We start from the raw sequence: 17,755 nt of genomic DNA on the forward strand, positions 1-17,755 counted from the left end.
ATTGGCCTTCACTGAAGTGTTGTACTCCATTTGAACTTATATTATGATTACCATGGTTACAATAACTCAAGTATCATTATAAGGCTTATGTAATTCAGTTATTTCATCACTATTAAAACAAGTGTTTAATCATTAACCAGAGAACACACATCACGTCAGTTCAAAAAATAAAGTTTAATGTTTATGTGCAGTATAACAAATAAAATATATTAGTGTTTAAAAAAACAGGTGCATAACTAGATAAAGCCTAACCTATCACTTTACAATGGACAAGAACATGTGCTCAGCTCCTGCACTTTTATCCAAACCAATATTATCTGGTGCCGTCACTGTGTGAGGAAGGGCATCTGGTTTTTACATACAGTGCTGTTGTGCTAAAAGTGAAAGTTTCGGACCGCACACATAGTTAGTATGAACATAAATATTGCATTGGTCTTTACACTGACACACTGTCTAAAGGGCCACAGAGGAGTAACAGGGAAGGGCCACAAGCGGATATGGACGTTACAAGAATAAAAGATCAATTTAAAGGTGCAATGTGGACTTTAACTTGTTTATCTCCAAAATTATAAAATTATATAGCTTTGAGAATGCTCCACATCATGACATTAAACTTTTTTTTTAAAGTTATGGCTGTATTTTCGTAATAAAACACATGTAGTTCAATATATGCAAGATAGATTTGTGTAATTGGACAATTTTAGCAATAGAAAGACCAGTTCCAAGCCTGGATAAATAGAATGGAATACAGAAAATAGAATAGAATCGTGTGAGGAAGGGCATCTGGTGTCAAATCTAGGATACGCTGGCAGTAAAATATGTCTGTCAGTTTGATTACCTCTCAGAAAAAAAAAAAAAAATGAAATATGACATCATAGAATTCTGCTCATGCTATGTTTTTTTTTTTTAGTATTTGAAAAAATATTCTTATTCTTGTATGGTCCATTTATTCCTGTGGCCCTGAAGTGCTGTCCCGAAGAAAACATTTTACATTTTATACACTTTTGACAAATTTACACAGAATGAACACAGAAATATGAATGCACATTAAAACATCGAAAACACATTTTTACACATGAGTCCACGCTTCAGGAGCTAAGGCTATTCTCACGTCAGAATTATGCAATATTGTTAAGACATTTTACTCCATACGCATATTATTATTCATGTTTCTGCTCTACACATAAACACTGTATTGACACCATCTTCTATTGACACTGTGGAGAGATTAGGCTAGCACTATATTAGCACAATATTTACACAAGTATTTTCAACAGGTTTGCAGTTTTAACACTTTTTTTTCCAGTCAAAGTGGTTTTTCGTAACATATAAACTTCCGTAAAAATACAAGACAGAACAGGGAAAGATTTATAACACGATTCATACGCAAACGGGATACAGGGGCTGAGACACACTTGTAATATTCATAATATAATTTTAAATACGAGTTTTTTTTAATTGTATAGCTCACACTGAATGTCCACACTAGGTATATTTTGTAATCTAAAATGGTCTAAAATGGTCTGGAACGTTAGATCACTGCAAAAGGTTAGTTTTTAAAATGTATTTACTAAAAAGTGCTGCATAATTTTTTTTAAACAATTTTAAGCGATTTTTAAATTTTTTTAGTTTTTATTCTACATTACATAGATTCTTTAAAACGACTTATGTACTTGCGTGTTTTGTTTCTTTTATTTTTTTCTTATATTTTTCTGTATTTAAACAGGAGAGTCTGAGTGCTCTCATTGGGCTCTCTCTGTATAAATAAAATAAAGATAAAACACATTTTTAATTAAATAATACCCAATTTTTGTCACAAAGCCATTTTAGTTAAAGTTAAGTTTTTTTTGGTAAAGCATAAGCCATTACTTTTATGAAACTATGTAATCACTTCAATATTGTTATGGTCCAGTTCAAAAATGATTTAATTTTTTTTTTTTCACATTTTACTATAATCTAATCTTAACCAAATGCTTGTTGGAGTTTTGGTTCTCTCAAATGTCTAATCATCTTTAGCATTAAGCTACATTAAAAGGGATATACTTGGTTTTAGAACAATTCATATTAGCAATACATTTCATCATGCAAGTCTTTTTAAAATTATTTTGTTACTACTATGAAATATGACTCAGCCCCTGCATCACAGTTTACTTCTTGATCTGAACAAGTTAACAAAAAGACCTGTAGATATTATACATGTACTATGGACAACAGCACTTACAACATGCAGTGAGCAGACAGGGACCGGCGGCACGCACACCTCCGAGTGGTCCACGTTTTGGCAAATTTAAATAAGATATCAACGAAATAAAAATAAATGCTATTTCTGAGGCATCGCTGGTTGTTAAGGCTCTCCTGTGGCTGTGCTTAGTATCTACTGAGGGTCTAGAGCTGCATATGATCAGGTGAGGAACCGGGGGAGGGGCGTGGATGAGAGGGAGGGGTGAAGGATCAGGGGAGGGGCTTATGTGTGAGGGGGCGGGACCTGGGAGGCACTATGTGGAGTCTTCCGGTTCTGACTTGATGGTCTTCTTCTCGGTGGGGCCTGGTCCACGCTGCGTTGTGCCATTTTCTGGAAATGGAAAGAAAGTTATGGTCCAGGTAAATAAGAGAAAAGCATGATTTTAAGTTAAGACCATAGACTGTATATATAAATGGACATCGGTAACAAGCTAGCCACCGCGTTCCAAATAGGAAGTGATCATGGGTGCGCTTCCGGCTCCATCGACTCTGGCTCCAATTCACTTTACATTGAAAAATTGTCACCCCTGTCTCTGTAACTGCTGCATTGAGCCCTGTCATTTTGGTCTTAAACTGTTCGTATTAACCCACTTTACATGTTCTTGGTACTTTATTTCACTATTGTGTCTTTAAATCAAGATATGAACATTACTAACAGACAAATCAGGTGCTTTCTTTCCCCAAGATCGCGCCCGTTAGCATTAGCAACAGGCTTGATTGACAGCTTTGCTAACCGCCCGCTCTGTGCTAAACCAGCGGTGTGGGAGGGAAGGGGCGTTACCTTCAACAGCCTCACTTCACGGTTACTGCTTTGGTTGCTATCACACTCCTGTGGTCCACTTCTTTATACAGTCTATGGATGAGACACTGCCGCTAAACGACAGACGTTCAAATATGATTATGCTTTGAGAAATCACGCTTTGGATTTTGTGATTGTCTTTGCATGGCTAGATTAAGAAATATGAAGTTTATATGAGAGTGGTTATTAGTACATGATTTACTCTTCAGGGAAATAACAGACCTAACCTAATAAGACAATAACGTTATAAACTGTGTATTTTCCATCATAGTCAAATGAAATGTGCTTATTTATTGGTTACCGTGCATTACATTGTCAAGTGACTATGAGCTGATTAGACGTGTGATCTCATCCTTGTGACATGCTATTTTGGTCATGATTCAGTAATTCTGTTTGATGCAGCCCTATGCTCTCAAACACAGACACTTTTTCCCAAGCCACTTCTATTGGTTAACCTCTGTATGGCTCTGAGTGAGTGACAGCTGGATTTTAACCAATCACAGTGAAGTTTGACCTTTTAGAAGAAGGTGAAAACAATTTACATCTTAAAATTCATAGAAAAATACAACGTTTATTGGATAAAATTGAAACTGGGACCAGGGTCCAATAAATAGTGTTGTTTGGTTTTTTTACATGGCGCCTACCTCTTGTTTGACTCACAATGTCAGATGTCTGTAAACTGTCATACTCTAATTGGTTGGCATATTATTGCATTATATAGCCTGTCATAAAGTCCAGCTTCCTTCATTTGAGGCTCCTTGCAAAAGTAAAGCCTTACCTTCCACAGGCGAATTTTGAAAAAGCAAAAAAAAGCAATTTACACATTTGTAACATGGCCCTATACTTCACCCAGAGCCCTGAGGTCAGCTGACTCTTGCTGGCTGTGCCCAAAGCCAGGCTCAAGACCAGAGGCGACAGAGCCTTTTCTGTGGCAGCGCCCAGACTCGGGAACAGCGCCTTCTGCCTGTCAGTCTTTAACACAGTTTAAGACTAGGCTGAAACCCACTTCTTCTCCCTGGCATTTAATACTAGCTAGACAGGATATCTTAGTGTTGGTGTTTTCTTTTCTTGTGTATTGTATCTTTATATCTGTTTCTGTTGACTTTTATGTAAAGGCTTTTGGTCAGCTGAAATTTGTTTTAAATGTGCTATATAAATAAACTTGAATTGAATATCAATTGTCAAAGGGAAGATTATTGAGTGATTTTTGTTCAGGCACTTTTTGGGGCCACTATGTCACTAAAGAAAGGCTTATAATTAAACATGTTCAATGCTCATGTTATGTGTCATGGCGATAAAAATTCAGAACTCCTTGTATCTTTGTGCTTCCCTGTTGTTATCGAGACAAAATCCACTGCAGTTCATGAGTATACTGTACAGAGAACCCATTTTCTATGGTCCCTGTGAGAGCCCACCCACCTGCTGCTGGAGCCTTGGCCTCCTCTGAGCTGTGACTGTTACTGTTGGTGTTACTGTTGGTATTGTTGTTGTTGTTGTTGTTGTTATGGTTGCTGCTGCTGTTGTTGTGGTTGTGGTGACGCTTTAGCTCGTTGGCTAGCTGCTTCCCCAGAGGCAGCTCCCCCTCCGCCATGCTCTGACTGACCACACGTAGGTTCATGGGACGCTCATCTGAAACAAAAAACATTTGATATTAAAACAAGAACAGCCATTATATATATATTCTAATTGGGTTCAGGTTAAAGTGGTTTGGATTGGTTTGGTTCTGTTACACAGAGAATAGGCTAAAAATCATCAGTCAAATAAAAAATAAAAAGCGCCCCATAGTGCTGGTCAAAAGATTACATATAAAAAAGAGAATTAAAGGCGCTGTACCTGATTTTTACTGTCTTAAAAACGTAAAAAACAGAACTAGTTCATTTCAGAAGGTTTGTTATTCTTTATCTAATGCATTCTGAACATCCAAATGATTCACCATGAGTTTATAAGTGCTTTTCACAACGTTTAGAGGCCAGAGTGGAGAAAAGCTAGCATACTAAGCACGCACTTCCTAATTATCGGACAATAAAGCACTTTATAGTTAGATGCAGGCAGTACACAACAGGCTTATTTTACATATTTATATACAATATATCTGTACGGGGGGCAAGAGAAATTGTGTTTTTGAAGTACTTAGTCTTGCATCTTGGAACCCGGTACTTCTACTATAACTGTTACTTCTATGTCTACTGACTACTACTACTGAATCCAGGTTTGTCACTTAAATACTGAGGTTTAAAGAGTCCTACATTATCGTATTGTTATGCTAATCTGATTGTTTGAGCACTTAAAGAAATAAGGTTGTTCCCTGAAGTTAATCCTGAATCTAAAACGGTCCAAGTTTGCAAGCAGCTACCGTTTTTAGTCTACTTTATACTTAACACCCTCACTGTATCCAGAAAATGGCGCATTTCCTGTTTAGAACGTGCAGTTTTCTCTGGACTGTAATGTTGTTTTAAAGTCGCAAAATACAAATTATCAGTGCTAACGTGTCCAAAAGCGGTGATAAAGTAAACTATGGGAGAAGTGTCATCTGTCTCTTGGTCGTGTCTGAGCCTTGTTACCCCCCCGCCCGACCCTCCCCACACTCACCCCTCCAGCAGCTCATTATCCTCGGCGCCCACAAATCCCACAATGCACCTGTAATTATCCCGCCCACGGTGTTTACCTGCAGCCAGTGGCCCACAGGAGCCCACCCTCTCTCTCCTCCCACTGAATCCTCTCATACTGCAATCTCATTTTCTGTCACCATGTAGAACCACACTCTTTCAGCATGCACTAGACAAGATATCACGCTTTGTACAGTTTGTTACATTCACATAGGATCTATAGACGTTGTAATGTAGGCTACATGTCAGGAAGGTACACAAAATTAGAATATTAAGTAATGTCTATGATAAGAACACTGTCAAAAAGATATTAAAAAGTTGTTGAGAAAATTAAAAAGGACATAAACTTGGTAAATTGTCACACTTTTGTATAGCACTTTTCACCTTCAAAGTACTCAAAACTCTTTATATCAAGAGATCACTCACAAATACATTCATACACCAGTGTACGCAGACACTGACTCTGACCACTCTGCCAATGATGTTTATGTCGAGAGCAGGATTCGAACTGCCAACCTTCAGAACAGTGGATAAACACACATACCAACTAAGTCACTGTTCAAGTGGTTAAATGTGTTAACACGGTTTTAATATTTATATAGTTCTTTGTGTTCTTGGACCTAATTTCACTCAAATATACTGTTTTAAATAGTAAAAATGTAATTAAAATTCATAAAAAATAATTTTTGGTTTAAACCCAGATGAAGCTAAAGGGATGCCAGTTGAGAACATATATTATGAGAGTAGCCTTTACATTAAAAACACAAATTTTATGTTATGTCTTTGGTGTGATTTTGATGTCATTTCCACTCTGTCTGAACCTCTTTTCTCAGCACATGGCAGATTTTGGTTCAGATAACAATTATTCAGCCATTAAATGAGTTGACGATTATTTAATTAAGCAACTGGTTATGATTTATCTATTAACTTGCTTGAATCCTACACTGCACTTTAATATTTTAATTTAATTTTCATTTAACATTTCAATATTTTTGGGGTAATACTGGAACCTCAACTGGAACCATTTTAACCTATTTTTGTTGAATTGCAAAAATATAATGTGACTATTGTTCACATGAGAATCCTCCCAAAATAGAGATAATATTTTTTGTCACTGTCTCATCACAAATTGTACTTTTGTGAATAATGTTTTGTACATATTGTATGTTTTCATGTTCAGCCTTACCCTGGTGCTCCCTGATGGGGTCCGCTGCTGCACCGTTACTGCTGCTGTGGTGGGGGTCAGTGAGGTACTTGAGGGCTGCAGGGGGGATCCTCCAGTCCAGAGCCTGTAGTCTCTCCTGCACTGCCGCGTCCTGGAGAATCTCCATCTGTCGGGCTAGCAGACGCTCCAACTGCATCTAGCAACACACAATGGTAACGTATGAGACATTAGCAGCAGGTGAGACGCATAAGCAATCTAAGGACATAAGTGTATTGACCTCTCACAATAACCACTACACTGACTAATTGTTTAGCTAAAGACAGCAAAACAATACTTTTGGGGCGCAATATTTGTTGTAAATATTTAATACGTAATTTTATGCCAAAAACCTGTGCTTCCCGGTGGAGGTGAAAACAGGGATTGATCAGCAATATGGCGTCTTGAAAATAAGCGATTAAAGATTGGTCAAACATGCACAGATCAATCCAAATACAACTTTGGGTGACTAAATGTTGAGGGGAAACAACTTTAACATGGTTTTGCAGAATAGGTCTACTTTAAAGTTTTATGGAGCTCAATAGTGACCTCCCACTCTCTGATCTTGAAAGTAAATTTTCTTGACCTTGCAGAAAAAAAAATGTATATTAAAAGTTTGAAAGCTGGCTCAGGGCTAATCATCTATGTGGCATTTAAAGTCTGCTTCTGAAACTTTATAAACCGATAAGTACAACTATGCTATGGATATCAGTTACCACATAGCTGCTTAGCCTCTGCGATGCCTGCGAATATTTCTAAAAGTATATGGGTAAAAATGTACTACCAGAACCAGCGCGAACTTCAAAGTGGGCGGGACTGTTGAGCTCCATTGCTTTGCTTAGAATGTTCCACAGTATGGCATTGCATGTATTAATTTTATTACGGTCATTTTATTGTCTATGTAATCCCTCAGTCGTCCAGGTGTGATCCATAGTAAAAGAAAATGTCAAATCTGTCAACTGGACATTTATTTATTTCTTGTTCAAAAATACCATCAATTTTATTCTCCTCTCCACAGATCTGACCTATAACTTAGGCACGAGGCGTCACTCATTTGTTTCCGCTTGTTTTATTCCGTACTGTGGAACAATTCAGGCAATTACATCTCCAGGGAGACAAGAAGATAGAGGATCCTCCACCAGAAAAGTTACATAGTGCACTTTTAACATTTGAGCCTTCCAAAACACCTATGATTCATTATATATACTAATTATAATTATAGGTTGCTTATAAACGACTAGAGGCGCTCTCTAGTTATCCGAGGCAAAACCTATGATCCAAATCTTCCATAGTGTGCTCAATGACACACCAACCAACAGCAGTGTCTGTGTTAGATTACCCAGAATGCACCAGCACACACATAACACACACACGTTTGAGTATAATGGCTGATCATAAAGCCTCCTCCTCCCACGCTGGATCTAATGAGGAACATGGAAACTAATAAAGATAGAGGCTTGACAGCAGACTGGGCCTTCGAGTACATGTAAATAAATACACATGCATCACATATACTTCCAGGAACTACAGGGGTTAAACATCATTTGTGAGTGCAATACATAATCTGCAGTAGGAGAAAAATAGAAACTCATTTACAGATCACTACAGCTAAAGCATTTTTCTTCATTTCTTATTCCTGTTCTAATTCGCCACATAAGTGTTGTGACAGTAGAGGTTAATATGTGTTAAGTGTCATGCTCAAGGACATAAACGTTTGGGAGTTGCGTAACCTATAGTATCAGTAACACTCCAGCAAATCCGCTTTATATGTGAGTTTCAAGGGTGTACATGCAGAGGTACTTGAACCACAATTTGAGAACCACGGTTCCTAGACAGACAGGCCTCCACCAAAGCATTACAATTTCACTTTACCCTTCAAACACTCAACTATTTAGCTTGATATCACTCACCAAAAATATGAAGTGGACATTAACAAAAATAAACAGTGCACATTTGACCTTTGAATGACCTTTAAACACTTGACTACATCTTACCTGTAAGTTGCGCCCTACAGTCTCCTCTCCTTTGGATTTGGCACAGGCTAACTGCTCCCTCAGCATCTCCTGCCTCATGTGGATGGCCTGCAGAGCCTCCTGGAGGTCGAAAAAGTTCTCCTCTGTTTTGATTCTTTTCGGAGAGGGTTCATCTCTGTCCCCACATCGAGATCTGCACAAAAGCATCAGAAGTTTCCATCACCTCTCTGCCATATAGACAAAGGTTGTGAAACAAAAACTGACCCTCTTCCCTTTTCTACCTCCGGTCTGTCTCAAACAGTCACATAAGTTAAAATAAATACACAGACATAACCCAACCAACCACGACCGCAGCTGCAGAATGCCTAGCCTCCTCAGCCTCTACATTGTTGAGGTCTAACCCCCAAATTATTATTTATTGGGCAAATCATTCTTCGAATGTTTTAGGCTTTCTTAGTGGTAGCGTGGTCTTACTTGCTGGTGCGGTAGGTGTACTTGTAGGTGACCTCTCTGGAGATCTGCCGGGCCAACCCAAACAGTTCGTCCCGACGGGTAAGCAGAGCCATGTCCCTCATACAGAGCTGGGCTGCTGCCTCGTTCACTGTTAGCTGCATAAGAGCCAGAGATGAATTGAGGTGAAGGAAATTTGAGTTTTAAAATGATCAGAAAGAGTCCGGGGAAGGTGTATTACCTCGTGGAGCGTTAGGTGCTTCCCGTCCCTTCTTTTGGAGTCAAAACGGCCATAGATGGCGCTGTACTTGCGTATTTCTTCCTCTCTACGTGGGTCCTCCTCGCTCATGTCGAAGATGTGTCCGATCATCTTGGCCAGTTTCTTGTTGGTCTTGAGCTGCTCTTTGACCTCACTGATGTCACTCTTGGGCAGTCCTGGAGCCATCCTCTCCACACATTCCAGCACCGACTGTACCGCGGCGGCATCCAGAGCCTCCAGCCCCTCCCTGGGCGAAGAGGGGGAGCCCAAGTCAGACGGGGACAAGCTGTGTTCGCTGTCGTTACTGTGGCCCGACCAGAAGCGCGTCTCACTGCCGCCCTGCAGAGGAGAGGCTGACACTTTCTCCCGGGTGACTTCCAGTTTCCCGGGGTCAGAGCAGGACAGGGCTTTGTGCATCTTGGCACTGCTGGGGCGGTCCTGAGCGGGGAGGAGGCTGGGGGAGCCCTCTGGGAGCTTGTACACTGGGATGCTGCACACAGGCAGAGAGGTGAGCGGCTGGTTGAAGATTGCAGGGTTAGTGACCCAGTCCCTCAAGGCCTTCTGCAGCCGACGCACATGCAGAGGTTTACTGGCCATGCCCACAAGAGCCATGATCTCCAAGAACTCCTCCTCACCTGCCTCACACAGCTGCTGCACGTCGTCGCCGCCCTGCTGGATGAAGGCCTCGTAGTAGTACAGCAGGTTGGCCCTCTGCAGGATCCGGTAGAGCTGTAGCTCCCCCAGTGTCCGGGGCAACACCGCCGCCATACCTGAGGAAGACAACACGTTAGCTACACCTAAAGAGGGCATGCTAGCTGTACCTGAGGAGGATAATGTGTTAGCAACAACTGGCGAGGATAACATGTTTGCTATGCCTGAGGAGGATAACATGCTAGCAACTCCTAAAAAGGATAATATGTTAGCTACATCTGAGGAGAATGACATGTTAGCAACATGCGGGGGAAAATAACAAGTTAGGTATACTTCATGTGTTATCCTTGTCAGGTATAACTAAGTAGAATATGTTAGTTACACGTGAGAAAGATGTTAGCTATACCCTAGGAAGATAACATGCTAGCTTACCTGAGGAAAATAAAATGTTAGCTATATCTGAGAAGGATGTAAATTATACCGAAGGAGGATAACATTTTAGCTACACCTGAGGAAAATAACATAGTAGCTAAACCTGAGGTAGATAACATTTTTAGCCACACTTAAAAATTTAAAACATTTTTTAGTAGTTATAACTCAGGAAGACGACAGCATGTTATCTATAGACAACTGAAGAAAACAACATGTAAGATAACTACATGTAAGGTAGACATTTTAACAAAAACATCTGCTTCCGAAGAGGTAGTAGAACAGTAGTACAAAAAGACAGATGATAGTAGGCGTTCAATTTGATGGTCCGTCAAAACCTGTAACAGTTCAGGTTAGTGATTTCCTGGATATAGTTTGATTCTAATTTTAAAATTATTTATGTTTTGTCTCATCACATTAAGTCAGGGCTGTCTGGATTTTTTCCCAACAAGAGTCGCATATTCATGTCGCGAAACATGTTTGAAGCACTCACATTGTCACATTTTACATAGCTTTAATGCAATGTTATGCTATTGTGGTAATAGTGGTAGAGTGCTGCATCCTGCCCCTGGGCCACAGGTTGGACACCCCTGCATTAAGGACTTAAATCTATTATGGATGAAGCACTGGAGAATGGAGAATTATGGCCTGACAAAAGAGGTTTTTCCTGCACTAATTCTGCCGCACAGAATAGTATTACACTGTATTAATAATTTTCACAATTGGAATGAAAACTGGGTATTGGCATCTTCTTTGTTATTTCAATTGACAATAGACTTGGAAGCAACCAGACAACAGACAGATGGAGTTGGGGTATTTTGGTGCCTGCACATATTTAGCCTCCTATAATAATCATGAGATAAACTGCTCTCAGTGCTCTGTCCTTCAGACTGGTCAGATGTTCCCGTGACCTTTGACCCATGATGTTTCACACTGAGAACCACATGGACACTAACGCAGAGATGATTTATAGGCTATCGTTTTATTTCATAGACTACTTACAAATACAGCTACTATAAGGACATTGCTTTGAATAGTGTTACTACTACTGCTAGAGACTACGACAGACTACGACAATCAATACTTGCAGCTTTTTTGCCACTACGAGGCACTTTTTTTAGATAGTAGAATGTGATTTTAAACATTAAGTCACAGTACTTTCTTTTATATAAGTATGTGTGTAATCCATCAGTCGTCCAGGTATGTTCCATAGTGGTCCATGGGTGTATACTAGTCTATATGTTCTTATACTTGTTCTGGTACAGCTCAAGATCGTTCTAAAGCTATTCAGGAAAGGTACATTTTTGTCCTGTGAATGTGACTTTTTTTGTATCGATACGCGGTCAAATGAGTAACTAGGTTCGGTACTAGTTTTAGTATCAATTACTATCAGATTTTCTACACTTTTGACAAACCTACCGATAACCGTCTTCCACGTCTCAGTACTACTACTATTGAGATGACTTATTCTTTCCACAAGTACAAAAATACTACTATTACAACTACTCTAAAAGTACAACTTCCATGCTGCTATTACCACAGAGACTGCCGATGCTACTTTAACAACTACTATGACTACCACTCACTGTATTATATTTGACTTTCCTATTCACAATCATAACACATTTGAAATCGTCCCTGTCTGTCACTTGACCCCCCCTCTTGAGTGCCGCTTAAGCCCCGATCTGCGCAGTGTTCCGGGGCAGTGCGGGGGCGTTCTCTCCCTCTTTCTCTCTCCTCTGTGTCAGGAGTGGCTGGGAGCTCCAGAGCAGCAGCACATGCCTGTCTCCACCCAGGCTCGGTGTGTGGGCGGTGGGATCGGCTCGCCCAGAATAGAGCCTGTGCCGGGGCCGGAGGAGCGACACAGGGGAAGTCACTCGCACAAACACTGCCTTCATACAGTACAATGGAGACTCACGGTTCAATGGACAATATTTAAAATGGAGTGAAAAAATAAAGAGTTGATACATTTACCAGTTATAAAAATGTAAGTTATATTTATAATAACTTCCACAATAGGATGAATATATACGCCTAAAAATGTGGGCAAAAGTCAAAAAAGTCCTACATATATGAAAGGTTTTTAAACTATCTGGGGGTGGGATGTCACCTGCACGATTCCATGGAAATAGAAAGTTAAAATTTTATGTCATACTGTAGAATTTTATAGCGAAATGAACAATATTTCCATGGAAACAAACAAGAAGTAAGAGTCAGGTTTGTGGAAATGGAAGCCAGCTTTACAGTGCAATAAATGCAACTCAAATGAAAATAAAAAAGGTTTTATTTTAGTCTATTTTTTGGCTAAAAAGTTACATACTGTGGCCTTAATTTTCTTCCTGTAAATGTAAATACATGCACTCAAAAAGTGCTTGGTACTAACTACTCTGACTTCTTGCTCAATTAAATTCAGGAACAATATTCAAAAAAGCTATTCCAATGTAATTGCACAATGTATTAAAATGTGAAAAAAATGTGTGTGTGTGTGTGTGTATATATATATATATATATATATATATATATATATATATATATATATATATATATATATATATACACACACACACACACATATATGTGTGCGTGTGTGTGTGTGTATATATATATATACATATACACACACACACACACGTGTGCACACACACATATAGATAGGTAGAGAAAGAGATATATAGATATATATTCCAAGCTCGGGTCCTCTACCACAGACCTGGGATTCCTGTTTCCTGATTCTAGTAATGCACTTTGTTTTTCCTGGGATCTATAGCCACTCCTTCAGTTTGGGAGTGCTCTGATGATCACAGGCATTTTTAAATGTGTGTATATATATACATATGTATATATAACTAAATAAATAAATTCAACATAGGTTAGTTCGGCTGTTTTTTTATGCCTACTTTATGCTCACAAATCTTAATGTGCAATTGGATGCCTTATTAATTATGGTAATATGATGCGCATGTTGTTCATTCAGTAATAAACTGTTATATTGGGTAATTCAAACTTCCAGTTTGTTACAGACATGTAATTGCTATAGTCACATTTTATAGAGTGTTACTGAAACCATTAGCTTCACAAATACCCAAAGCACATCTCAGTTAACTGCCAATGTCAACACTGCAGTTTTCACATTGTTTTAGACTGATATTGATTACCACATTATTCTTGGACTAGCTAGTCCCCACAAAAACACAAGCCTGTAGCATTTAATTTCATCCCTTAATAACATAACATTACTGTCAATAAAAAGACAATAGTTTTGAAGAATGACACGCACACTCACTCTCCCAATGCATGTGTGATTTTTAAAGTTGGGACCCCACCTTGCCAATGTGGGCGTAATGACGTCACTAAAGGTGCGTTGGATTTGGCACCTGCTGGTGGGTGGGACAGTGGGATACAGTTGATATATTGGAATCAGGAAAACTGTGTAAAGAGTATCGTCGAGCAAGTTAGGTGTGATGACTAGACGACCGGGTCAGAGCAAAACTACAAAACTTACGCGGGACTGAGGAGGACTAACCAGAACTAAACCAGAACTTAATGAGGTCTAAATCTGACAAAATTGGTTTCAGCGATTATTCTTTGTCTGTAATGTTATTGTTGTTGTAATGGTACTGTGTGGTAATATGTTTGGCCTTCTGCAACCATCTTTTCTCTAGTTTATAATGATATAATTAATATAAATAGACGTATAGCGATGCAGAATATAACAATTGCACATAGTCAACCTGAAGTAAACAGATTCCATTTTTCATATGATAAAAGCAATACTCAGAGGAGAAACTAGAATTGAGTAGAGACAAAGTAAATGTGTTAAAATAATGGATAAACTGGTCAAAAAAGACATGTAGTTAAAACTATATAATTTCAGTACTATACACAAGGAAATTAAAGCTTCATATTTTAGAACACAGCCTACTTGTGCCAATATCCATGGTAAAATACCCTACTGAGTTAGTTTGTAACATGCTCGGGTTCACAATTCAAACTTGCATCTTCCTCCATTAAAACCCATCACAGTCACACAGTCATATTCATGCCTAGAGTCTGCAGTGTTCAGGTTTGGATGTACCCTGGAAATGCATTTAGTTGCGCCATTAGATTTAAGACTACAATGGCTTTGGTCCAACCTGCCAGTGCCCAGAGCAGACAACGTGCCATACGGATGTACCGGTGCGCCTACCTGGAGAGTTTGTGTCCCCTTTTGTGCGTCCTGGCTCGGCTTTACTCGAGTCCGTTGCTTCTTTTCAAACTTCCAAGTCTTTGTGCAGTGATAACAGTCCAACAGCGGCGAGACTGAGACGGAGCAAGTTTCTGATCAATTGTTTATTCCCCTCCGGCCGCAGACAGTCGCTCGCCCTCATGCGCTCCGTGGAAACTTTGGCACCTGACACAGCGTAAGAAGAAAACGTCCAAATCAGAAGCCGGTGACCTTCCGTCGTCTTTCTGTGCGCCCGTGCGTGTGCGAGGCGTGCGTGTGAATAGGAGAGTGCGTGTGTGGACGTGTGTGAGTCCTCCTCTCCAGCGCCTCTCCTCTGCACTCCTCACACCGCCAAGCTAAACGCAGTGCGCATGCGTTTCCGTTCAGACACAAAATAAAAGCCTGATTTAAGCAGAGCGTTGTCCATGGAGGGTTTAGACTGCTGAGGGTTTAGTCTGCTTATTTTTGTGAGAGTATTAGTGAACTTGCAGATGTTGTATACGGATAAACTGGCATTTTAAGTGTTTGTTTTGTGTCAAAGTAATCAGGCTTTATGCGCACTCTTGCCTTTTCCATTGTATTTTTCTGCACTTTTAGATATTTTGTTACAATCAGACACAAAAAGCAAGAAAATGTGCGAGATTAAAGGCCTTACAGTAGCTTAATTTCAGTTTTATTTTTTACAAATTATTCTCTAAATGTCATTAAAGCTTTGTCGATGCTCTTATTTTGCCTTGTTTCCGGTGCGCGCTCCTCTCCTCACTGAACTTGACACGCGCACGGCTGAAGTGGGAGATTCCGCGCGGATGCCACACTGCCTCTCTCTTTCTCTCTCTCTATTTCTCTCTCTCTGCTGTCTTCCTCGCCCACGCTGCTCCCTGCGTGACGCAAATCCGCGCGTGGGCGGACACACGGGGCGTGGGAGGCTTGTGCACGGAATACCAAACACAGGCAGGTTGAACGCCCACGGAGGGACACGGCACTTCTGCACACAGCCTCTCCAACTCTCTCTGCTTCTCTCTTTCCTCTGTTACCTCCACGCTCATGCTAATGACAGTTTCTAACTCACGGCGCAGTGGTACTAACTAAAACACATCGACTTGTGCCACGTTCGCTGTTTGGCCACAGGCGCGCGCTCCTCATACACGGATACATGTATGTAAAGATACTACTGTGATACATGACTCACACGTGGACATCAGGCCAATTATTTAAACATCTAGAGCAGATTATTTCAGTTTAACAGCTTGACCTTTAAATATACAGTTTCAGTTTTCACTATTGGAGGTTGTCGGTTCAATTCCTGCATAGGCCGTGGACTTGACATACAGCTGCAGGTTCCATCAGTCCAGAGATGAATTATAAATGATTATGATCTGTTCTGTTGCATGAAAACTAGGCGCAGAGGCACAGGGATCGTTCTGTAGATCTTTATTGTCGGTTGCAGCAGTACAGTCGGGTTAAAGGCAGTTCACGGTGAGATTGTACCAGGGTCTAACAGAGTCTCACAACTTCACAGAGTCTGAAGAAGGTTGAGCTTAGATAAGAAATTTAAAGCACAATCGAACAATGTGATCGCATCAGTATAATACCCAGAGTGAGGTGATATACAGCCACTGCTGCAAGGAAAACAGAACATTTTACACCATTATAAGAAAGTAAACAATACTACATTTATATATTGTCCACATAACCACTGCAGTAACTGACTGACAAATATAGTTTTGGTTGAATCATAATTGCATCTGTTTTTGTCCATTTGACCTTGAACAAAACCAAAAAAAAAAAATCTTAAAAGAAAAAATAGGCCATTATTTAATCTGCAAGACAAACTTCATGCACTCAGCTCAACCGCAGTCGTCACATCAGCTCTAATATTTGCCGGCGAGATAAAACATTCGTTCTGCATGGGGACTTGTCATTGGGAGCTATTTCAGGGAATTGGGCCAGGAACCATCTTCGCACACCCCGGGGACCCAAACAGGAAGATCTATACGACAGTCTCTCCTCCTCCTCCTCCTCCTCCTTCTTCTTCTTCTCTCCTCCACCCACCCTCATCTCTCCATCTACCCCTCTCTCTGTCTCTCCATTCCTCCAAAGCGCCAAGAAAAACCCAACATTTGCCTTTGTTTGGCTGGCACGGGTTGACAAAAGTTGTGTTTGCGAGGAGGGTGTGTGGGCAGGGGCCGGGTGTGACTGCCTCAGATCTGATAATTAATTTCAGAAGCGAAGTAAAAACAAATATGAAAGAATCGAATCCTCCAGGACTCCACCCATCCCAGCAGACGGGCAGTGGAGATGAATCAGTCAGTGTGAGGAGGAATTGGGGTTCTTTGTGGACTGATAATCACACTGAAGTAGGCCCAAAGTTGAGGAAGTTTTTTTTTTTGTTTTTTTTTTTTTTTGCATGTATGAAAATCACTGATGTCCACTTCAAATTCAAAGGGAAAAACACTAAACACACAAAATTATGACAATTATTTGGGGATTTTATTTTTTTATGATAATTTTCTTGACGTCACTGAAACATTAATTTATTTTTTAAAGCTTTGGAGGAGCAAATTCTACAATGGTTTGAGTTAAATGATTAAAAGTCTGTATTTAAATTCAAAAATGATTTTTTGAGATTAAAATTAAAATTAAAATTTTGGCAAAAGGTTCACCTAGATACTCTTAACCTGGATTGTGGCTCAGATCTGGAAAAGGGTGTAACTAGGTACTCTTAATCTGGATCCTGGATCAGATCTGGAAAGGGGTCTAACGAGGTACTCCTAACCTGCATCCTGTCTCTGGTCTGGAAAAGGCTCTGACTAGGTACTCTTAGCCTGGATCCTAGCTCAGATCTGGAAAGGGGTCTAACTGGTATTTCTAACCTGGATCCTGTTTCAGATTTGAAAAAGGTTTAACTAGGTACTCCTAACCTGGATCGTGGCTCAGATGTG

General features: G+C 40.0%; 1 protein-coding gene across 1 annotated transcript; it reads right to left on the reverse strand.

Moving 5' to 3' along the window:
- Nucleotides 1-1,913: 1,913 nt before the first annotated feature.
- On the reverse strand, nt 1,914-15,147 carry LOC117383650 (NGFI-A-binding protein 1-like). Its single transcript, XM_033980857.2, has 7 exons — nt 14,796-15,147; nt 9,512-10,299; nt 9,295-9,428; nt 8,842-9,013; nt 6,833-7,007; nt 4,460-4,669; nt 1,914-2,572 (listed from the first exon to the last, which is right to left on the reverse strand). The coding sequence occupies exons 2-7, from the start codon at nt 10,295-10,297 to the stop codon at nt 2,496-2,498; spliced, it is 1,554 nt and encodes a 517-aa protein (XP_033836748.1). The 5' UTR covers nt 10,298-10,299; nt 14,796-15,147; the 3' UTR covers nt 1,914-2,495.
- Between the last annotated feature and the right edge of the window lie 2,608 nt (nt 15,148-17,755).

This window comes from Periophthalmus magnuspinnatus, chromosome 2, assembly GCF_009829125.3.
Source record: "Periophthalmus magnuspinnatus isolate fPerMag1 chromosome 2, fPerMag1.2.pri, whole genome shotgun sequence".
NCBI lineage: Eukaryota > Metazoa > Chordata > Actinopteri > Gobiiformes > Gobiidae > Periophthalmus > Periophthalmus magnuspinnatus.

What these genes read in the sequence shown, in the direction of transcription:
- LOC117383650 (XM_033980857.2), bottom strand. Translation starts at nt 10,297, where the DNA reads ATGGCGGCGGTGTTGCCCCGGACACTGGGGGAGCTACAGCTCTACCGG. An exon ending in TACACCTACCGCACCAGCAA is followed by an intron (nt 9,014 to 9,294) that starts GTAAGACCACGC and finishes GCTTTTGTGCAG; the next exon opens with ATCTCGATGTGGGGACAGAG. An exon ending in CCCCATCAGGGAGCACCAGG is followed by an intron (nt 4,670 to 6,832) that starts GTAAGGCTGAAC and finishes TTTTTGTTTCAG; the next exon opens with ATGAGCGTCCCATGAACCTA.